The sequence below is a fragment of the Gracilinanus agilis genome, chromosome 4, assembly GCF_016433145.1.
Source record: "Gracilinanus agilis isolate LMUSP501 chromosome 4, AgileGrace, whole genome shotgun sequence".
In the NCBI taxonomy this organism is placed as follows: Eukaryota; Metazoa; Chordata; class Mammalia; order Didelphimorphia; family Didelphidae; genus Gracilinanus; species Gracilinanus agilis.
In genome coordinates, this window is record NC_058133.1 from 81183939 (window position 1) to 81208295 (window position 24357).

Consider the following 24357-nt stretch of genomic DNA (forward strand, 5'->3'; position numbering starts at 1 on the left):
TAACTTGAGCTCTTAAATTTCAGAGCTGGCAGTTAAGCCATGGGGAAAAGCTCATTTTTTTAAAATTTGGGGGCAGAGTGAGGTGGAAAGGGGGCAGAAGGGGAGAATGGAAATGATGGAGAATTCAAAATTTCTTCCTTGCCATAGTGCAGATCTGACTCCAGATTACAGTTTTAGCCTTATTTCTCACTACACCCTTCCACATGCCCTATATTCCAGCCAAATTGAATTGTTTTCTGTTTCCTGTATTTTCCCTTTATTTTCCCCAACTCTTTGTCTTGGCTCATGCTGGTCTTTATATTAGGCCAGACCCTTCTAGCTCTCTCTGTTCACATCTTCCAAGCTTGTACACAGGATGTCTCCTTCGTGAAGTCATCCCAAATCTTCCTAGGTGGTAGCTTATTCTCTTCACTCCAAATTTCTTGTTTTATTATTTATTATATTTCTTGTTTTATTTGTACCTTTTTAATTATACTTAAAACAACAAACACCTATTACAGTGATTCCTAAAGTGGGCGCCACTGCCCCCTGGTGGATGCTGCAGTGATCCAGAGAGGCGGAGATGGCCACAGGTGCATTTAGCTTTCCTATTAATTGCTATTAAAATTTTTTAAAAAATTAGTTTCCAGGGGGGCTAAGTAATATTTTTTTCTGGAAAGGGGGTGGTAGGCCAAAAAAGTCAGGTGTTCACTGTGTGCAGAACACTGTGCTAGGTGATGTAGGAAGATATACATTTTAGAAGAGAAGCCCCAACTCTCATCAACCTCATAGTCCAGGAAGTAGATAAGACACAAGCCGGGCAATTAAAAAATAATCTTGACCTTATTTTAGAATTGATACTAAGCCCAGTAAGGGTAAGTAAGGATAATGGATCTAAGTAATGATCACTAAGCAACTGGGGTTACATGACTTGTTCTAGGGTCATACAGCTAGGAAGTATCTGTGGTCAAATTTGAACCCAGAACCTTCTATCTCCAGGCCTGGCTCTCCATCTACTGAGCCAGCTAGCTACCCCTAAATCAGTCAATAATAAAACATACTCTATGATAGATGCTTTAGAGTTACAGGATCAAGTTCCATATGAGGTCTGAGGGAGAAGTTTATCATTGACCAGGGTTCAGAGAAAATTTCTTAAAGAAAGAAGCATTTGAGTTGAACTTTAAAAGATGGGTAGGACTTCAGGGGCAGCCATGTGGCCTAGTGGATGGAATATCAGGCCCAGAGTCAGGAAGAATAATTTTCCTAAATTTGAATTTGACCTCAGAAACTTGCTAGCTGTATGACCTTGGGTGAGTCATTTAACCCACTTTGCCTCAGTTTCCTCATCTGTAAAATGAGCTGGAGAAGGAAATGGCAAACCATTCTAGTATCTTTTCCAAGAAAACCCCAAATGGTACCAAAAAGAATCAGGCACAATCGAAAAATGACTGACAATAACGACTGTAGGAATTCAATAGATGAAGAGAGAGGATGTTCCAGATACGGGAAATAGTGCTGACCAAGACACAAATGTAGATCAAAGTAGTGTATATTTGGCAGCAGGAAGTCATCTGATTTGACTGAAGTCAAGTTTTTTAGGGGAATACTATGAGAAAAGGCTAGAAAAGGAGAGCAAAAACTACCTTTTGGATTGGGCAGGGCACTGAAAGCCAGGCAGAGACGTTTTAAACTTTATCTGTTAGGCAATAATAGCTACAGACAAATTTTGAGCTTAGCAACGAAATGGGAAGACTCATGTGTAAGAAAGATAATTCTGGCAATTGAATGAAGTATAGATGTAGGCTGGGGAGGAATGGTGGAAGATCCTGAAGATCTGTTGTATTCCAGACCAGGATGAGGGAAAATGTGAGGATGGTGGCAGTTGAAATAGAGAGCATGAGTTTGAGAGATGTTGTAGGCATAATTGTTCTAAGACAAGCAGGATGAGGCCAATTTCTTTTCTGCACGATAACCCCCAAAATCTTTCAATTCAATTATACTTAACAAAAATCTAAAGCTTTCTGTGTATGAGACTATGCATGAGAGATACAATGACAAAATAAAATAGTCCCTGAGCTCTGGAAGGATACAACATATATAGAGATAAATAGATACAAGGTAATTTCCAGAAAGAAAGCACATGAACAAAAAACTAGGAACATTAGTGAAGGCTTCATGAAAGAAGAGGCACCTCAACTATGTCTTTTTTTTTTTTTAACTATGATTTTCAGTCCTAGTAACAATTCTAAGATAGAATGGTAAGGGCTAAGCAAATGGGGTTAAGTGACTTGCTCAGGGTCACACAGCTAGGAAGCATCCGAGGACAGATTTGAACCCAGGACATCTCACCTCCAGCCTGTGCCACCTATCTGCCCCCTGAACTAGGTCTTGAAGGATTCTAAGAGATGGATATGACAAAGGTATACATTTGGTCATAGAAAGGGGAATAAAGGGAAGTATTATGAATATGAAATTAGGCTGGAAATAATAATAACTGACATATAAATAACACCATAAGTTACACAGAGAATTTCATATACATTGATTCATTTGGCCTTTAAGTAAGAGTGGGACAAAGGCAGTTGTTGGTGGTCATAATGTACAGAGATGAACTTCAACTGCCTTCTCCAAAGTCACCAAGGACCTTTTAAATGCCAACTCTAAAGAACTCCCAAGGGCAGCTAGGTGGTGAAGTGGATAAAAGCCTGGACTTTGAATCAGGAAGACATGAACTTAAATCCACCCTCAGACACTAGCTGTCTGACCCTGGACAAGTTAAATAACCACTGCTTGCCTCAGTTTTTCCTTGACTATAAAATGGAGATGACAACAGCCTCTATTGCCTAGGATTGTTGCGAAAATAAAATGAGATCATAATTATAAAGTGTGCAACACATTGCCTGGGTTATAGGAAGAGCTATATAAATGCTAGCCATTATTATTACTAGTATTAGAGGTAGATTGTTTGGATAGTGAAAAGAGGCAGAAAGAGGGATGGTTATTAGAGAACAATGGACAAAAGCAGCCCAACAGAGTAAAAAAAATACTCAAAGTAAAGACTGAAATGAAATGTCCAGTTTCCCAGCATCTAATCCGTATATAAAAGGATTAAGGAGGATTAGGCAACAGAACTTGAAGAATAAGCATAAGGTAGTTGGCAAGACAAGGGAAAGGAAGGAAGGAAGGAAGGAAGGAAGGAAGGAAGGAAGGAAGGAAGGAAGGAAGGAAGGAAGGAAGGAAGGAAGGAAGGAAGGAAGTGTAAATGAAATAATTAGGCTATGTAAACTGGTAGGGCAAAAAGTCAACCTGATGAAACAGACAGAAGGTTCCTACAAAACTAAGGGAATGGGGAATGTGGCTAGGGCTGTGGGTAGAGTTGTTGAGCCAAAGAATAAGAATTTGGGTTAGGTTGCTTTAAAAAGCTTTAACTGGGGCAGCTGGGTAGCTCAGTGGATTGAGAGTCAGGCCTAGAGACAGGGAGATCCTAGGTTCAAATCCGGCCTCAGACACTTCCCAGTTGTGTGACCTGGGTAAGTCATTTGACCCCCATTGCCCACCCTTACCACTCTTCCACCTATAAGTAAATACGCAGAAGTTAAGGGTTTAAAAAAAAAGAGAGAAAAAATAAAAAGCTTTAACTAGGTGTTTAAGCTTGAATACCCATGATTTAAATGCATTCAGTTTCAAGAAACAAGGCTGAAAGAGAGGAGGGAAAAATGTGTAGTGATTTTTACCAAATATGTGGTTTCCATTTCTACCATAGTCAAGTAGCTGTTATCTGTTACCTTCTTGGAAAAGGTAAAAGAAGACTTTTTTTTTAATGCTTATTTACACTTCAGGTTAAGGAGAATGAAACATTCCTAAAGAAATCAGAAGGATTCAACAGGAAAGACAAGAACTTGAGATTGAGGAGAGGAGGCCTTTCCCTTTATAGAATGATGGAAAGTAGAAGGGTTGAACAAAAGGAAGAGGAAAAGAAAAGAACAATCTAGTACAATTAGAGTGAAAAAGAGATTTTAGATTCTTCCTGAAAAGGAAAGAACTAGAAGCTTTAAAGAGAAAGCAACTACTTGTTTTACCAAGAATGACAGAGTGGAACTCTCAGGTGAGAGATCATTTAGTAATGTGAAGAAGAAAAAGAAAAGAGTTGTGGAAATCTGTGATTCCCTGATCAGAGGTTTTGGGGAAGTTATTTGTTGACCCAATAACAACAACAGAAAGATCTGCTATTTTCCTCAAACATGTATCTAAGATGCACCATTACCATTTTCTGGTAATTCACATGGGCACAAGTGACACTTTCAGGAGGAATGTAAGAAGTATTGCCAATGATTATGAAGTCTTGGGCAAGAAACTGAAAACCATTAGGTTGTGTATCTCTCACTGCCATTGAAGGCAAGGAATGCAGAAGAGAAAAATTAATTTGGGAAGTGAACAGTGTGGTGCATGAGATCTGAATTTCTGGATCACAACTTACAACATAGGACTGACATATTCCTGGCAAGAGATAGAGTACACCGAAAGAGAGGTTGGTATTTTCCTAATGTCTTATAAATCTAATCAAAATGGTTTTAAACTAAAAAGGATGGGAAAGAGAAAAGACTGATTATGTATATACCCTAAATTAGATAATATGGAGTAGCCTCAAAGAAGAAAATAGAATATTGGCTGGAAATTTCATAAATTCACAGGAGACTCACAGGAATTAGTCCAGAAATTCACAGGAGATAAAAATGCAAAAATAGTCAAAAGTAAAACAAACACACACACACACACACACACACACACACACACACACACACACACACACACCCTTGTCTGTCTTTCTAGTCTTATTACACCCTACTCCTTCCCTCCCATCTTTTTACTGAAAGCCTTCCCCAACATCTCTATTCTAGTGCCTTCCCTCTGTTAATTATTTCCTATTAATCCTGTATATAGTTTGCTTTTAACATATTTGTTTGCATGTCTGACATGTATCCTGGATTTAGGGAAAGCAAATTTCAAAGAGTTCAGAGGAAACACCGGTAGGATCCCATGGTCTAAAATGCTACAGGAAGTCAGCCTAGGAGTGATGGGAAATACTCAAGAATGAATGATATTCTGAAATCAGAAAGAGAAACAATTCCAATGAAGAGGAAAATGGGATTGGTTTTAAGAGATCAATGTGGCTGCACAGGAAACCTACCAACCAACTTAAGAGTTTTAAAAGAAAATCTATGGAAAATGGAAAAACACACCAGCAAATGAATATAAATAATGATTAAGTCTTGGAGGAGGATGGCAAAAGGAGGATTTTTAGCTATGGGTATACAAAGGACCAAAGAAGGCATGGCTTTTTGCTTGGGGTATATAGAGTGATGATAACTGACAACATGGAGAAGGCATAGCTACTTAATTTTATTTTGTTTTAGTTTTCTCTGCAAAAGAGAATTTACTCTGTAGATGACAGAACAAAAATGACCAGCACTGAGTTGATAGCCAAGATAAATAAAGGGTCAATTAAAAAAAATACCCGGCTATCCTTGATGAATCCACTCATCTGGTGCAGGTGAATTATATCCTTGGCTACTGAAACAACTAACAAGCATGTCTGCTAAGCCACTGTCACTGATACTTGAAAGATAGTGGAAACTAGAGAGGATACTAAAGCATTCAAGAAGAACAAATATTTTTCTGATTTTCAATAACAGGAAAAAACCAGAATCTACAAACCATACACCAGTGAATTTGACTTCTATTCCAAGGCTGAATTCTAGAACGGAGTAAATATATCACTGCTGAACATCCAGAAAGGTGTGATTACAAAGTCTCAGCATGATTTCATGAAGAACACATTACAGACTGAGACTATTTTCTTTTCTGACAGGAAATGTGGAGAATATAATATACCTAGATTTTTAGCAAAGCTTCTGCTAAAGTAGCTCACAATACTTTTGTGTAAATATGGAGAGATGTGCATTAGACAACAACATAATCATTTGGACTCAGAACTGGTTGGATGGCTGAACTCAAAAGAGCCGTTGTTCATGGTTCAATGTCAACATAACAGGAGATATCCATTGGAGCACCCCAGGGATCTGTGGTTAACCCTGTGTGTTTAACATTTTTGTGAATGACTTAAATAAAGACACAGATGGTATACTCATCAGATCTGCAGATGAAACAAAGATTGGATGGATGGCACAATGATGACAGAATCCAGATCCAAAGGGTTTTTGACAAGCTAGATCATTGGACTGAATCTAATCATATAAAATCTAATAGGAATGAATGTGAAATACTGCACAAATACGTATAAAAATTCAACTTTATAAGTATAAGATGAGGGTTACATAGCAGTCCTTTTTAAAAAGATCTGCATATTTTAGTAGACTGCAAATTCAATTTAAGAATCAGTGCCAAGTGTCAACTACAACTAATGAAACTTTGGGACTAAGATGGACCTAGCTTCTAGCAACAGAGAAGAGACAATCCACTGTGCTGTGTCCTTTATAGGGAAGCAGAGAGCAGACGATTGACAGGAAGGCAGGTTCCTGAACTCTGGGATTCTGGCAAAGTGTCAGTTGAGTTTCTCACTGAATCTCTGGATGGAGAGGTTGGGACTCTCACTAATTCCCTAGATTAAGAGAGCTGTTTTCCCTTTGGTGTGGATCCTGGTTGAACTAGAGATCATCTACAATCAAGAGACTCGGTGAAGGAGGAAGGTTGAGTTGAGATTTAGGCCCAGTGGTGGGTATTGGGTTCAAATCCTCACTTCCTCTCCTTAATTTGGATTTACTGGCAGACCATCAAGACTCCAGTGAAACAGCTTGGAAGATCATCTAGCTTGAACTCATATGTGAGAAACCCCATCCTACACAGCTGAACCTGCTCACCAATCCAGTCCCTGGATTTGGTTAGAGTTAAGGCAGTTGGTAATTTGTAGCTGATTAGAGTAGATTTCTCCCTCTTGGACTTTTGGGTGGAGAACCTTAGTAACAAGTTAGTTGACCCATTCCCTTCACTCCCTATCTCAGTGTTTTATTAAATCTTTAAAATATATACTCTCCTGTAAGTTCCTTTCCCAAATACTTTGATTGACACCTAAAGGACCCACAGTGAAACCCCAGCAGATTCCCTGGTGTTACCCACTTAACTGTCATCTATACCAATCCTAAGTGACCCCACTGACTTATTTATTCTCCCGGCTATTATTATTCAGTCTAGTGTCATTTCCTTCTTTCAGTGTACTTTTCATTCTTTCACCTTAAGGCAATGTATTCAGGTCTGGGAACTACAGTTTAAATGGCATCAACCAAGGTGAGTGTTCACAGGATGATGGTGAATGGTCTTGAGTTCAAAATTGGGCATGCTTAGTCTAGAGAAGAAAAGACTTGAGAGGGTCATGATAGCTGTCCCTTGAGGGTTTCTTTCTGAAGGGTTGTCACATAGAGAAGAAATTGTATTTATACTGTTTGGCCCCAAAGGGCTAGACCAGGAACAGTGGGGGAGATGTTGCAAGGACACAAGTTTAGCCTTGATGTCAGGAAAAACTTTCTGATGATTAGAGCTATCCAAAGTAGGCTGAGCACTTAAAGGCCTTTAAACAGAAGCTAGCTGGTTATTTGTGCGATATGTTATGTTATAAAGTAAATAACTGCTGAAGTTCATTCTAGCTCTCAAAATCTGGGATTTGGGGACAGCTGGTTGGCTCAGTGGATTGAGAACTAGGTCTAGAGACCAGAGGTCCTATGTTCAAATCTGGCTTCAGAAACTACCTAGCTGTGTGACCCTGGGAAAGTCACTTAACCTCCACTGATTAGCCCTTACTATTCTTCTGTCATGGAATCAATACACAATATTGATTCCAAGATGGAAGAAAAGGAGTTTTTAAAACTCTGGGTTTCATAGACTTGGTAATGGTCATACTGCTAGTGTTAGAAGTGGGATTCAATGGGGTAGCTGGGTGGCTCAGTGGATTGAGAGCCAGGCCTAGAGACAGGAGGTCCTGGGTTCAGATCTGGCCTCAGACACTTCCTAGCTGAGTGACCACTTGGCAAGTCACTTAACCCCCATTGCCTAGCCTTTACCACTCTTCTGCCTTGGAGCCAATACATAGTATTGACTCCAAGATGGAAGGCAAGGGTTTAAAAAAAGAAGAAGTGGGATTTGAACCTAGGTCTCTGCTGATTCTAACTCTAGCACTCTTTGTACTATAAAAATCTGCTTCCTAGAATAAATCAGAGACATTTCAGAGATTCCAGGTGGAAGGCATTTGTATTATATCCTAGAGAAAACATGGAGCCAGTCATTGGAGGCTTTTGAGTGGGAGAGTGATGTGGCCAAAACTGTGCCTTGGGAAGATAAATCTGACAGCTGTGGATTGGAGGATTGGAGAGGGGAGAGACTGAATCACAAAATGAGAAAGGCAGAATCTAAGACATGAAAGTAATCTCAGAGGGTGCTCAGTCCAAGAAAAAAGTTGAAAAGATCACATTGAGAGGAAAAGTGATTTTTTTCAAAAAATTAAAATTAAAAAGTGATTTTTGTCACGTCTCATTTGCTGTGCAGCATGAGAACTGTTTTAAATAACTATCACCCTTCTTCCATTGTTTTATTTCACCAAATTATTTATTTTAGGCATACTATAGGATTATGGAACTATATAGCTTAATTAATTGGAAGGCTTAATGACTAGATGTCATAAGCCCATTATCTGTTTGATAATGGATTTCCAGAGAATAGCTCTGAAATGAGGCTATAAAGAAGAGAACAGTTTTCTCAAACCTCTGATTTTTCCAGCCAAGAAGTTCTTTGAGTTCACGATCTGATCCATGTCTGAACGAATGGTCCCTTCTAGGCCTTTTGTCAGGGTTCTGCATTCCTCTTTCAAAGCACTTAATCCTTCTGAAACTTGATGTTGGACCAAGTTGTAGGCTTCTTCTAAAATCTATAATGAAACATAACACATAAATTAGTGTCATGCACTGTGCAAACTATTGTCTTGACACTCCAAAGAACAGAGATTAGGTTTGTTGATTGGACCATCATAGCATGAAGTAAACTACCAAAAATTTTTTTTTCTTGTTTTTCTTTCCAACTTACAGTGAGTTTGTTTTTGTCCTTGTGCAAGTGAGACTGACCAGAAGCAAATAGTCATGAAATATAATTCTCTACCCAGAATCCTCTCTTTAAAAAAAAAGCACTAATTGTGAGTAGTGAGTGCTAATTTTGTTTTACCCACAAGCCAAGAACCATAAGAAGGCAATGGAGTCACTTACACCAAACCACGCTCTCTTCCTGTCATTCTTCTTTCCTTTCATTTTGGGTAGAAGGTCTGTCTGAAGAGTTGGCAAGAGTTCTTCCATCACTAGGTTGCTCAAAATCTATAGGATCAAAGGAGAAAAAAAATAGCTTTAGCTCTTGGGGATTCTATTGAACTAGAAAATCATCAAATTAATTCCATGGTGGGAGGTAGAATGGGAGGAATACTCTGGTACTCCCCTCTTTCCTCCAATGCCATTTCTTCCATGTTAACTGGAACATAAATCTCTCAGCTGGCCTTAACCTGTGCTAATCACAAGAGAAGCAAGCTCTAAAACTATGGATCCCTCTGTTTGCACTCATTGAATGAGGAATAGCAAAAAAAAAAAAAAAAAAAGAAAGAAAGAAAGAAAGAAAGGTGCGTAAATAAAATTAAATATATTCCATCATGGAAGTGACAGATATAAAGAAATCAGAGTATATGAAGATGAAGAGCAGAAAAATATGTCAAGGACATAAAAAGAGAAATCAGCCAAATGTTATGACCAGCTTGACTCTGGGAAAGAGTTGAAGGAAATTATTTCCTCTTCAATGCAAGGATGAGAGACAGACAATAGAATATTGTAGAGTCAATATGTTGGTTAGTGTTGCTGACATGTTTGCTTTTTAGCCCTTCTTTCTTTTTAAACCTTTTCTGCAGTAGATGATCCCCTGGGAAGGGGTGTGAGGAGAGATAATGGAGAGACAAATGTAATGTAATGACTGTGACGTGATAGTGTCTTTCTCCATAGTATCATTCGGCTCTGTCCCCTTCTCTCCACTCACACAGCCGCCCCAGTTCCATCTCTTATCCCTTCTCACCTAGACTATTAAAATAGCCTCCTGACTGGCCTCCCTGCCTCAAGTCTCTCTTCAGCTTCCAGTCTATCCTATACTTACTGACAAAGAGACATTCCTAAAGCACAAGTCGAACTGTGTTAATCCTCTTGCTCAGTAAACTCTAGTTGGTTGCCTGCTGCCTCTATAATCCAAAACAAAAGCCTCTGATCGACATTCAAAGGCTTTTACTATCTGGCTCCAACCCATCTACAGCGAAGCCAAGCTGGCCTTCTTTCTGTCCTGACACATAACAATACTCTTAGTCTCTTGGTACCATTAGCTGAATTCCCTTTTGGCCTGTTTTAGAATCCTCTGTATCCTTCAAAGATCAGCTTAGATGCTGTAGACTACATGAAACCCTTCCTAGTATTTCCAGGAGTTGATGGCTCTCCACTAAATTTCTTTATGTTGATTTTGTATCTATATTATAAAAGGGCTATACATGCACTGTATGTGAGCAGGTTGTATTTGTGTTGCCTTCCCTGGAAGGGTTCAAGTTTCACCTCTGACAATTATTACTAGTGTAACTTTAGGCAAGTCATTTAACCTTGTAGAGCTCCAGTTTTCCTCATCTGTAAAAACAAGAGAGAGGTCTTTGATGTCCCTCCCCTAGCTCCAGACCTATGATCCCATGATCCCTCTAGAATGGAAGTCTCTTCAGGGAAGGGACTGTATCATTTTAAAAAGCTGCATCCCCTCGGTGCATGGCACATCCTAGGTTTGTAATAAATGCTTGTAGATTGGTATAAAAATAAAAGGCTTTAATAAAAACTGCTGAGAGCTTCCCATAATTAGCCCAACCCAGAGGCACCACTATCAATAAGTCTGATGTTCTTGGGCCATTCTGATGCTCTACACCATTGATTCCCAAAGTGGGCAACACCGCCCCCTGGTGGTGCAGTGATCCAGAGGTGCAGTGATGGCCACAGGTGCATTTATCTTTCCTATTAATTGCTATTAAAATAAATTTAAATAAAATTAAATAAAATTAAATAAATAAAATTAAATAAATAAATAAAGTTAAATTAAAATTGCTATTAAAATAAAAAAAATTTAATTTCCAGGGGGCTAAGTAATATTTTTTTCTGGAAAGGGGATGGTAGACCAAAAAAGTTTGGGAACCACTGCTCTACGCCATGCCACTGCCTGAGCACCACTATCCTGTCTACACCCAACCCCCTTTCACCTCTAGCTCTTAGAGCAGTACTATCAGTCAAATCAACCTTATATTCCTGAAGAGAGCATATCAATCAATTGTCCTCTGACTCTACTCATAATTCCATGAATTCCCTAATCAAATGACCTCTTGCTGGCCACTCTTTTAAATGACTTGTCTTCCTTTATTAAAATGTAAACTTATTTGTATCCCAAGAATTACCAAAATGCTTGAAATAGAGAAAGTACTTTAAAAAATGCCTTTTCACTCATTCAAAAGATAATTTGAACCAAAAAGAAAAGAGTAGATAACCTAGAGGTTGGTTATCTGTGATCTAGTAAGAAAATCCTGGACCTGAAGTCAAAGAAATCTTGAAAGAGGCAACTTGAAAAGCAAATGATTTTTAAATATCACAAGTGACAGAAACTCAAGAGGAAGATGGATGTTTTCACACACAAAAAAGCCAACGACTTAGCCTACTCAAAACAGAAATGTCATAGCATTTAGAGCTGGAAGGGCCCCAAGAGATCATTAAGCCCAGCTCTCTTGTTATTTAGGAGGACATAAAGGCTTACTTTTTTAAAAACCTTTACCTCCCACCTTAGAATCAATACTTAGTATTGGTTCCAAGGCAGAAGAGTGGTAAGGTCTAGGCAATGGGGATTAAGTGACTTGTCCAAGGTTACACAGCTAGGCAGTGTCTGAGGTCATATTTGAACCCAGGACCTCCCATGTTTTAGCCTGGCTTTCAATCCACTGAGCTACCCAATTCCCCCTCCAGGAAATAAAGGTTTAGAAAGGTTTTATCTAATGCACTTGCGGCAGCATCAGGACCAGAACTAGGCCTTCTGACTCCAAAACTAGTGAGTGAGGAGAGTGCACAGGCCTGGAGACCAGAGGTCCTGGGTTCAAATGTGTCCTCAGATATTTCCTAGCTATGTAACCTTGGGCAAGTCACTTTACCCCAATTATTGCTCTTCTGCTTTGGAACTTAGTATTGATTCTAAGACAGATGGTAGGGGATTTAAAAAAACAAAACAAAACATAAATGGTCATTGAATGAAGGAATAAATATTTCCATGTCAATGGGAAAGAAAGCTTTAATATAAAAGGGTAGAGCATTACAAGTGGAATTTCTGGCCTCAATAGAATCAATTAATCAAATAACAAGCATTTATTAAATGTTTACTATGTGTTAGGCAGAGGGCTAAGCTCTAGGACTGCAAAAAAAATCAAAAGAAAACAAAAAAGCTGAACAGTCCCTGTCCTCCTTGAGGAAGTAACTTTTCCTTCTAGCAAGTGACTTATTTTGCCCATGACCAACAGAGTAGCTCTAGAGGAAGGCCTAAAGAATTTACAAATCACAGATTGGTTAATCCCTGGAATAAAGACTGGGAAAGTAACTTTTCCTCTACTACACAATGGAAAAAATGCATATCCCCAGGGACTAAAAATAAAGGTAATTTAGACCTGAAAGAGACAATAACAGTAACTGACCCAGGTTTCAGTATTCTGAGTGGGTCTAAGACCCACTCAGAGACTCATTAAAAACAAACACTAACTCAATCAGTCAAGAGAAATTTAATATACTTTTCACTTTCATTTACTTGATTAATTCAAGAAAGCATTTATTAAGCACCTGCTATGTTCCCAGAACCTTGTAAAGAGAGAAAAATTAAAACTATCCTTCAAGGGAAGTGTGGTGTTTTGGGTAAGAAAAAGCATATACTTGCATTTAATTATTGTTGTTTAGTCATTTTTTCACCTGCGTTCAATTTTTTGTGATGCCATTTGGGATTTTCTTGGCAAAGATACTGGAATGGTTTGCCATTTCCTTCTCCAACTCATTTTACAGATGAGGAAACTAAGGCAGAGTGAAGCAACTTGGCTAGGATCATGCAGAAAGTGTGGGAAACCAGATCCAAACTGGGAAAGAGGAATCTTCCTGATTCCAGGCCCAGGACTCTATGTGTCGTGCCACTTCGCTGCATATACTTCCAAATACAACAGAGATATAATGGAAATGTAAAATTATTTTGGTGGAGGAGAGGTAGTAGCAGCTGGAAACTAAGTCTAGGGAAAGGTCTCAAGTAGGAGGTGGTAAATGAGCGAAGCTGTGAGGGTAGCTTGGGGTTCTAAGAGGCCAGGGTGAGGAAGGAATGCTTTTTAGTCCTGGAGCACAGCCTTGGGCAAAGACACGCAAGCAGAAATGGAAAAGCATACATGAGTAAAATAGCAAGGAGGCTGGAAGTAGAGTGTAGGAAGGGAAGAAATGGAAAATAAGCTTGTAAAAAGGGGCTCAAAATGAGATTGTGAAGAACTTTAAATTGCAAACAGAAGAAATCATTATTTTCCCCCTGAAAGCAAGAGGGCAGGAAAGTGTCATGGTTTGAATTGTGTTTTAGGAATATCAGTTTGGAAGCAGAGTGAAGAAAATGTTGGGCAGGAAGGAAATTGGAAGCAGAGAGGCCAATTAAGAAGCTAATTCAATAGGCCAGGCAAGAGGAGGCCTGAACGTAAGGTGGTAACCATGTCAGTGGAGAGAAGGGGTTGGACGCAAGAGAAGAAATAGAGGTTGACATTGGATAAGGAGTGGGGAGTGAGGAAGGATAACTCCAACACTGTAAAACTTCAGTGACTGGAAGGATATTGGTTCGCTCCACAGAAAAAGTGACATAAGAATATTTTTGGGCAAGGGGAAGGAAGATAGTGAGTTCATTTTGAATGAGTTTGATATTTTTTTCTAGGGGATATCCAGTTGGAAACATCTAATAGTAGATCTGAATTGGAGCATAGGAGAGGCACAAGGACTAGTACCCTTAAATTATTTTCTTATAGATCAAAGGGAAGGTGGGGGAAAGAGCAGAAAATAGACACAGGGACTCTGTATATGTCTTTCACAAATAAATATTCACTGGCTAATGTGGATGCATATTTTACATGATTTCATATATATGATGGGTATATTTCTTGCCTTCTCAATAGGTAGAGGAAGGAAGAGGGAAAGAATTTCGAATTGAAAATAATAATAAAGTAGATGTTCGTGTTCCTGTAGCCTCCTGGTGACAAGATTATAAGAAGGGCCAGAAAATTAAAGAAATGCCCTTAGCAAGAAGGTAAGATGGAGGCATATTTTGTATGAGGAAAAAAAAAAATCTTCGCAGACTTTCAGAATTCCTTTACCTTGTTGCAAGGCTGTCCCCAAACATTTGGAGGAATTGATCTCTCTGGCCAAGCAATGTGTGTCTTTGGCAGTGCAGCAGAAATTTATGTACTCTATCATTGTGATTATCAGTACCACAAGTCCTCCCCATCCCTTTGCTATCATTAGAACAGGAATTGTGTTTTATTCTATTTGTGAATGTGATCTTTTCAGGCTGGTCCCATAGCTTAGCCTTTAGTATAAAGCTCTGGTCTAGGACTTGGTTTAGGGAAAAAAAAAAAACAGGGGTGGAGAGGTTGAGATTTTAAAAAGGGAAAGAAGTCACTCCAAACACCATCTGCTCTACTCATTTAAAGAATAACATTTGGTTAAAATTACTTTCCTGCCCTTTCTTCCACCCCCTGAAAGAGTCAACCAAATTTAAGTTTGGAAAATGCAAATGATTGGCTCTGAGCTCATTGATCTTAACTGGTGTCTCCACGCTAATGGAAAAGTCCACTAGATCATCAGATCCTTTTCTCCATCAGAGCAAGATGGAAGCCACTGATAAAGAGGGAGATCAGAGGAAGATTTATGAGAAAGATGGCTTTGGGGCTGGGCTTTAAAAGATGAATAAGATCTCAACAGGTGAATTCTGAGAGGGAAAATACATCAAGCCCAGGGAACAATTTATGCCATGAGGTAGGAAAGCAAAAGGAATGTTTCAGGGAACAGAGTTGATTACAAGTATTAAATTATAAGTCTATACTACACCTGGTATAGACTAGGAAAAGGAGAATAACATGAGAGGAGACTGGAATGATATGTTTTGATGAGTTTAACAGGAAAATTGAACTTGTGGACTTCAGGAAAAATCAAGGTGCCCTACTACTACATTCAAGTCAAACATTTCAATTCCAAGTGCTCTCAAAGTACCCAATAAAAAAAGTTTAGAACAACGAACGACTGAGGAGGAAGGAAGGATCTTTGCACTCCTGCCATCTCATCAGCTGCCTGGTAGCCTAGCTCAGACCATGTCCTGGAGGACTTACCTTTTTCCTTGGAACAAAAAAGGTACCAAGATTGTCTGTCTTAAGTGAGGACATTGGACAGTCACTTGTTCAGTTTGTTAGAGTCCAGGGATTCTTTTGGTACATGGGTGGGACAGGATGGCTGCTGAGGTCCCTCCCAAATTTCAAATTTTGTAAGACAATCACCTATGCTTTTCAATGCCTCTGAGATTATGCCTCAATTACCTTATCTGTAAAATGAATGGGTTGGTCTAGAAGGCAAACCTTGGCATGTATGCTGGAAGGGGCTGTTCCCCTCCCCTTCTCCACATGTGCCTGAGGACATTTCTCACATCACCTACCCCTCTGCCCAACAGCCCAATGGGAGCACTTCCTCCCTCCCCTGTTTGGGGTAAGAGGGCATGGAGGTTGCAGTTTGGCCACTCAGTCTCTAGAAGGTTTGCCATCACTGGATTAGACCCTCTCTGAGCTCTCTTCTAGGTTTAAGTCTATGACAACTATAGCTCACAATTTTATAGTACTTAAAAGTTTGCAAAGTCCTTTGTGTACGTTATCTCATTTGAGTCTCACACTGACTCCACTGAATAGCTAATGCAAGCATTAGTATACCCATTTTGGAGACAAGGAAGCTGAGGCTCAAAGAGATTAAATTGGGTGTTTTTTAAGCTCACATAGTTATTTAAACCTGCTCATCCTTGGCCTCTGTCTGGATATCTATCTAACATTCCACATTTTCTATGATGGTATGATGCTGATATTTTGACACTCCCCCCTCTTGTCCCTCAGTCAGCTTCCTTTGGTTCTAGGAGGGGGTAATACTATCATTGACTAATTTTACTGTTACTTGAATACAAATATATAATAACATAAATAATGAATAAATCAGAGTTTTCAGAAATACCTTCATATTTTTACAATAACAAACTTTATGGGCAAGTTATTCCAAGTTATTTGCCTAGCCTGGATATGAGACCAAAATAACAACAGCCGTCATAGAGAACCAACTGTGGGGGCATGCCATGCTACTAAGGCGAGTCATTACTAGGAAGATAATCTTGCAAATTGTCTAGAAATCTTCTAATTACAGGGTCTCCTAAGTTAGTATGACTATTACTAGTTAGTAAGTTCTTGGCAGGCATGAAGAAAATATGAAAATAAGTTCAATTCTTTAAATAAAAAACTCTGTACTCCAGAAGGAATCCTGTTGGTACCATCTTCTTAAGGCAGTTGATAAATCCTGTCCTCTTTGGCTTGTATTTTCTTTAATCTCTCATTCTGTCACTTCCTTCTCTTCAGTGCCTAGAACTGTTCTTTTCTTTACCACTCTGGGGAGTCTTGCTTTATTGCTAAAGGCCATCCATCAATAGTTGTTGTTGTTCAGTCATTCGGTTGTGTCTGACACTTCCTGACCCCATGGACTCTACTTGTCCATGGGGATTTTTTAAAGCAAATATACTGTAGTGGTTTGCCATTTCCTTCTCTAGTTCATTTTACAGTCAAGGAATCTGAGGCAAAGAGGGTAAAATGACTTGCCTAGGGTCAAACAGTTAGGAAGTACCTGAGGGCAGATTTGAACCCAGAGATAAGTCTTCCTGGCTCCAGGCCAACATACACTCTATCCACTGACTCACCTAGCTGCCCTTCATCATTGCTTACAACATGATAGTTCTCAATTACAAATTTCAATTATTACAACCATTCCCTATTTTCTTTCCCGTTATCTCCTACTACACAAAATGCACCTAAAATATTTTTGCATCTGTCAAGTCCAGGTGTCGGATATCTTGGGTAGAACCATCCTACTATCTCTAAAGAAAGCAGTGTGACATGATGAACCTGGATCAGAAGTCTAAAGTTCCTAGTTCTTGTCCTGGTTCTGGCATATCCATTGCTACTGCCATTATTAACCAGCTGTGTGAACCGTTTAACGCCAGTTTCCTCCCTGGTTCCTTCCAGTTCTGAAATTCTTTTGTTTTTTTTTAAACCCTTAACTTCCATCTTAGAATCAATACTGGGTATTGCTTCTGAGGCAGAAGAGTGGTAAGGGCTAGGCAATGGGGGTCAAGTGACTTGCCCAGGGTCACACAGCTAGGACGTGTCTGAGGCCAAATTTGAACCTAGGACCTCCCATCTCTACACTTAGCTCTCAGTCCACCGAGCCACCCAGCTGCCCCCTGAAATTCTTTAAGTCTATGATTCCACTAAAATACTCAAATTATGAGAAAGTAAAGGCTCAGTGATCAGGACATCCTCTGGCACTGTGGAGAAGAGCCAAGGAAAGACAAGCTACAGCAACACCCCTACTTGCCTAGAAGCTGACAGAAAATCATAATCAATTCATGACAATGGGATGTTGAGCCTCTTAAATAAAAGTAAACACTCTGGAAACTGATGCTAGGACTCCCTGGAGTTGAGCCTACTTCTTGACTCTAACATACATTAATTCTTCCTCTACCTAATTCAATTTGAATTATGGTAATGTCTTTATTACAAATTTACAACTGTATTCTAACTGCCCGTATCATTTCATAGAACATTTTGTTACAGCAGTATCCACTAATCCAATAAAAAGTGTTTATAATACTGTCTCAGTCTTTGTTGTGTCCTGGGTATATTTCTCTCACCTCCTTAGGGACAGGGACGTCTACTCTTCTTTGGGGAGGGGCATCCCAGAACCCTGTTGAGGATACTACACTCCTTTCACTAATTTAGGTCAGTAAATTGGAATCATCATTAACTCTTCCCTTTCTTCCTCCTTCCCCACTTCTAAACAGTTATCTAATTTTGTCGCTTCTGCTCCTCCAACCTCTCTTCTATCTATACCCTTCTCTCTATGGAAGAGCTAGAGCTGGGAGTCAGGAAGCCTAGAGTTCAAATTCTGGGTTTGATACCTATTAACTGTGTCACCCTGGGCAAATGACTTAACTTTTCTCAGCCTCGGTTTCCTCATCTGTAAAATGAGGATAACCCTACCTGCCAGAGTTGTTGTGAATTTCAAATGGGAAGTACATTCTACACAATCTAGCTAGGTGGTGCAGTAGATAAAGGCTGAGCTTAGAGTCAGGAAGACCTCCGTTCAAATCCAGCTTCAGACATGTACTAGCTGTATGACCCTGGGCAAGTCACCAGAGGCTTCAGTTTCCTCAGCTATAAAATGAAAACGTTGGATTGGATGACCTCTAATGCCTCCTGTAACTCTGAATCTAATGACTATATGATGTGGTAAGCTTTTCTTTTTTCATATCTCATAAATACTTAGTTTCTTTCTCTCCTTAGAATTACTTGAGAATGTATTGAGACTAGACTAGAATGCATTGAGACACTACAAATCCAGAAAATAAGAATTTATCCAAGTTCAGCCCTCTGTCTCAGGTTGGGAAATAAATAAGAGTGGACTCCATGGAAAGGAAGAGTGTGAGTCATATGGTAAAACAATAAAGAAGAGCCCTGTCTCCTTGAGAAAATGTTTTGAGCTTTAGAAGTTTAATGACCACAGAGAGGCCAAGAGCCATCTGGCATCTTCCTAGTACTGGCTCGCAATAACAGATCTCACAGACCCCAAGACCATCTCTTCAGGGACATGGGGGGAAAAAGAATAACATATTTGGAACCTGGACTCCTATAGCTAAATATATGTATTTTAAAAGTCTGTCCAACACTTCTTTGTTTAATTACACATAGAACTGACCACACTGTGGAAAGCTAGAGCCATCATGTTGAGCAGTTTTTGGGGGAACCACGTAATATGATACTTGGAATAGTGCCCAATAGAGTGGTCAATATGCTCTAGGTATTTAATCGGTGTGGACTAAATGAACAAAAGAGAAGTTAAAATGACTAATCAGAGCAAATCGCCAAGCAGGGTGAAATAGGTGGAGACTTTGTTGAGGCTTTATTTTAAAATAAAAACAAAAATCTGGTCCCATTTTGTAAATGTAATGGTCATTTTCTAAGACTTTCATTCACTTTAATGGACTACCCTTTGTGTAGAAAGATATGGATGCAAGGCTCTTTCTACACTGATGATGAAGTTTCATTGGCTAATCGTCCGAGGCACTCTGTACCCAGTTAGTGCTTAATTATTCTTTTTTTTAAAACCTTTGCTTTCTGTAAGTATTGGTTCCAAAGTAGAAGAGCAGTAAGGGATAGGCAATTTGGGTTGTGATTTGCCCAAAGTCACACAGCTAGAAAGTATCTGGGGCCACATTTGAACCCAAGACCTCCCTTCTCCAGGTCTGGCTCTCTGTCCATAGAACCACCTAGCCGTCCCTGATTAAACAACTTTAGGTGGGGAACAAAATTTCTTCCAGAATCACTATGCCTCCCATTGAGAACATTTTCTTAAATTATTCTTACTATCAGAAGACAATTCCAGGAAGGCTGAGTTAACATTACCTGGACTTCATTCCCAGTGATCATTTCCCATGATCCATAGTGACCCTTCTCCTGCCGGAAAAATTGCACTGCTTCTAAAAAGGCTTGGGCTTCAAATGTTTTCTGCTTCAAATAATCTATAAAGAAATAACAACAGAGTAATTAATGAGAAAAAGCATTTTACATTTTTCTTTGATTCTTTAATTTGGCTTAACCTAGATGAAGTGGCCCGAGAAGCTTTAAAGTCAATGGACAGCTAAGTTTCAGATTTTTGGTCTGCCATTTCGATTAATTAATTCTTTATTCTTCCATTTCAACCAATCAATTTACAAGCATTTATTAAGTGTCTCATGTGTGCCAGGCACTGTACTGGATGAAGGATATGGCAAAGACAAAAGTCAAGCGCTGCCCTCAAGGAGCTTATGTTCTATTGGGGGAGACATAGTCGTAGACATAGGCAGGAATATTCAAAGGAGGAACAAGATGATTTAGAGAAGAGGGCACTAGGAATTGGGAATAGGAAAGGTACTTGAGCTGAATTTTGAAGGAAATTAGAGACTATAAGAGGCAGAAGGAAGGAGGGAATAGATTCCCTCTCTGGCTCTCTGAGCCTAGTTTTCTTATCTGTAAAATAAGGTGATAAATGAGATGATATCTGAGGCCCTTCTGCTTCTAGATCCCAAGGGCCCAGGGTTCAAAGCTACTACTAAGGAGCAAGGTTATAGAGCCCAGGACAAGATGATACATGTGCTCTGAAATCAGAGTCCCTATGTTCAAAGCCCACCTCTGCTATTTTCTATGAGTATGACTTTGGGCAAGTCATTTAATTTCCTTGGACCTCAATTTCCTCATCTGTAAAATGAAGGTGTTAGATTATAGTAAATAGTCTCTGAGGTCTCTTTTAGCTTGAGATTTATGACCCTATGATATATGATCTTAATCTGTGGGTCCTTCTGTAGCTTCTCATCCACTTAATTAGAGAATTCAGAGCTGGAAACAGACGAAGAGCCTGAAGCCCATAAAAAATGAAGTAATTGGCCAATGATCACATATTTATTTAGCCAAGGGCAGAGAGATAGAACTTGACTCCCAGTCAAGTATTTTTTTTTCTACTACATTGGTATTTTTTTTTAATTAAAAAAAATTTTTCCCCAGGATACTACTGGGGATGTAGATGCTAAACGATAACTCTAGTCCAACTATCAATAATATGGAATTAGGTCTTAATCAATGATACATATAAAACCCAGTGGAATTGTACATCAGCTATGGGGGGGGGGAGTTTGGGAGAGAGGGAAAGAACATGAAATATGGAACTATGAGAAAATATTCAAAATAAAAATGAAAAAAAATTTTCCCAGATCATGGGTCATATAGTTTTCAACAATAATTTTCTGACATTTTGGAATCCACGTTCTTTCGCTCCTTCCACCCCCTTCTCCCTTCCCACTACAGTAGTATTAACAAAAGGTAATTCATTATAAGGCTAGAGACTAGAACTGTGATTTCTCTGGCATAGGGGAACTTTTTAGTAAGGAAACATCCTCTACCCATGTGAAGGTTAGCACTTTCTCTGAAATTCAAATTTTAAGAGCCTTGGGAAGTTAAATGATTTATTCAGGATCACACAAGTAGCATATGTGAGAGGTGGGACTTGAACTGGGGGCATACTAATAGATAAAAGGATACAGTGGAGAAGGAAATGACAGACCATTTGAGTATCCTTGCCAAGAAAACCTTAAAAATAGCTAAAGTCCGTGGGGTCATGAAGAATTGGACATGACTGAACAACAATAGATGTTTAACTACTGAATCGCAAAACAAAAAATGTATCCATGACCCACTTTTAAGTTTAATCTGCATTATTACCATGCTTTCTATCCATTTCTTAAGTCTAATCCCAATTTGTGGTGTCTGCTGATTTCCAAGGTATAACTGCTCATCCTAAAAACTTAAACCAGTTCTGGTGAGCTAGTTCAGCCTGGCTCTAGTCTATAATTGACTTGAATCCAGGTCAACTACATTCAGATTCTAGCCCTCTCTCTAGGCACTACACCACACTCTCTGAAGGATGAAAAAAAGGTTTAGGGTTGGCACCAGGGCCAACCTCAGGTGAAATTGCTAAATATGCACCTAAATGGGGGCGCATTGAAGGAATTTCCTTTCTCCTGCCATTTTCCCCTGCTCCAGACTTCTTATATTGCTTGCTGCAGGATGGGAAATGTCTCAAGCTCCAAAATTATCCCCTCCCTTTCTCTCTTTTTACAGACATTGCAGATGGACATAAATGTGGGCCTGGAATTGAATAGAAGATGGAAATTGGGCTAGATTGCTTTTGGAAAAGTATACTGCACTTTTAATCATCTCCAGCTGCTCCCTGCAATAAAAAGCTCATCTTTTTAATGCTAATATTCTGCTGGTGATGTCATATGGCTACAAATCATGGGATACCATGATGATCTCAGAAAAATCACAACTATAGCTGACCCCAAAGGCCGTGGAGAAGAATTATGGTGAATATAAGTAGATGATAGCATTAATATGAAAGAAGACATCATCAAGAGCATAGATAATTCAAGGGAGGTCAGTTGACCACGTAGCAAAGACTACCCAAGTGCAACCTAGGTAGCACTGGCATATTTTTAAAATCAAGAGTTTGGGGAAGGTGTGGATGAATTATAATCTGTAGAAAATTCTTCAATCATGAGATTATAGATCCATTGAAGTATCTTGCTCCACCAGAACTTTTATCCCCTAGTACAGTGATCTTAACTGGCTATCAGGTAGGTCCCATGGTATAGTGAAAAGAGTACTGAATTTAAAATTAAAAAGCTGTAATTGAGATCAGGCTCTGAGATTTACCAGTTGTGAGACCTTCTCTGAGCCTGTTTTCTCATCTCTAAAATGGCTTCTTTTAAGGCTATGATAGGTCAATTTTAGGCAATGGGTACATAGACCAAATTCTAGATGTAGTGGAAGATATTGCAAACTTAAGAAGTGAAAAGACATTAAAAAGACCAGGAATTCAAACAATAAATGGAAGCTAATCATAAATTATCAGTTTAATATGATGGGAAAATTACTGGTATTGAATCAGAGGACCTAGGTTCAAATAATCATTTTCTCTACTTTCTTCTCATTTGCTTCTTGATTCCTTGGAATCTGGCTTCTAACATTTGTCCTCAACTGAAAATGCTTTCTCCAACATTACACAAATCATCTTTTTCTTAGTCTTTATCTTTCTCAGATTCTCTGTAGTATCTGACATGGTTGAACATACTAATCTTCTGAAAACTTTCTCCTCTCTACATTTTTGTAAAACTACTCTCTTGATTTTCCTCCTGCTAATCAGATCTCTCTTTTTCTCTCTCCTTTTACTGAATCACCATCCATTCCTCTACACATGGCTATACTCTAAAGCTCTGTCTTGAGCCCTCTTCTTATTTTTCTCTATACTCTCTTTATTGGTGATTTTATTAGCTCCCGTAGGTTTAACGATCAATTCTCATTCATTCTTCATTCTACACAGGTAACTCCAAGTTCTATGCATCTAGTTCTCTACTGAAATAAAGTCTAACATTATATAATAACCCACTGGACATTTCTAACTGGTTGTTCCAGAAAAATCTCAAACTCAACATGTCCAAAAGAGAATTTATCTTTTGCCTAAATCATTCTTTTTTCTAAACTTCCTTATTTCTGAGGATACCATCATCTTTCTAGTAACCCAGATTTGCAATCTCAGTCATCTTTAACTCCTCAATACTCCTTGCTGTCTGCTCTGCTCCACTCCAGTTTCCAATCACTTGCAAGTTCTGTTGATCCTACCTCCACAACAAATTTCATAATGGGCAGAATTTAGTGCAATGAATAAGGACATGGGCCTGGAGTTGGGAAGATCTGATTTCGAACCCCACTTTAGATTTTTATTAACTATGTGACCTTGGGCAAGTCACTTAACCTCTATCTGCCTCAATTTCCTCAACTGTAAATATGGAAAATTATGGAACCTACCCCACAGGGTTATTTTCAGGATCAAATGAGTTATTTTTGTTTTTCAACTATAGTTCAGCATGAAATATGTGCCTGGTACATACAAGATGCTTTTTTAAAAAATGCTTGTTCTTTTCCCTTTCCCTCCCTTCTCCATCATACTGTTCATCCTTAATTTCAAAGAGGACCAGTGGCATCACAGGGTGATGTCTTGGCATTTGAGTGAATTGGATTTAAGTGAGACAACATAAAGTTGTCTACCTCACTCCCTCTTCCAGAGTCAGAACTATTGCAATAGCCTCCTAAAGGTTCTCCTTCCCTCAAGTCTCTTCCATCTCCAATATATCCTTTACATAGCCACCAAAGTGACTTTCTGAAAACAAGGTTTGATCGTGTTATATATCCTTACTCAACAAAGTCCAGCGGCTTTCTACTATCTCGGAAAACTCCTCTGTTTGGCACTTTAAACCATTACTATCCTATCTCCAACCTACCTTTTTTTTTTTTCCTAATTTGGAAATTTTTATTTAATTAATTAATTTAGAATATTTTTGCAT

At 39.0% G+C, this 24357-nt stretch overlaps 1 protein-coding gene across 1 annotated transcript in view; it reads right to left on the reverse strand.

Moving 5' to 3' along the window:
* The window catches only part of NIBAN1 (niban apoptosis regulator 1), a 199994-nt gene that overhangs the window by 23837 nt on the left and 151800 nt on the right, over positions 1–24357 (reverse strand). Inside the window, exons 6-8 of the mRNA XM_044672000.1 lie at positions 19829–19944; positions 9243–9347; positions 8749–8911 (exon numbers count right to left, since the gene is read on the reverse strand). Coding sequence (XP_044527935.1) covers positions 8749–8911; positions 9243–9347; positions 19829–19944 — 384 coding nt within the window. The remainder of the gene's footprint in view (positions 1–8748; positions 8912–9242; positions 9348–19828; positions 19945–24357) is intronic.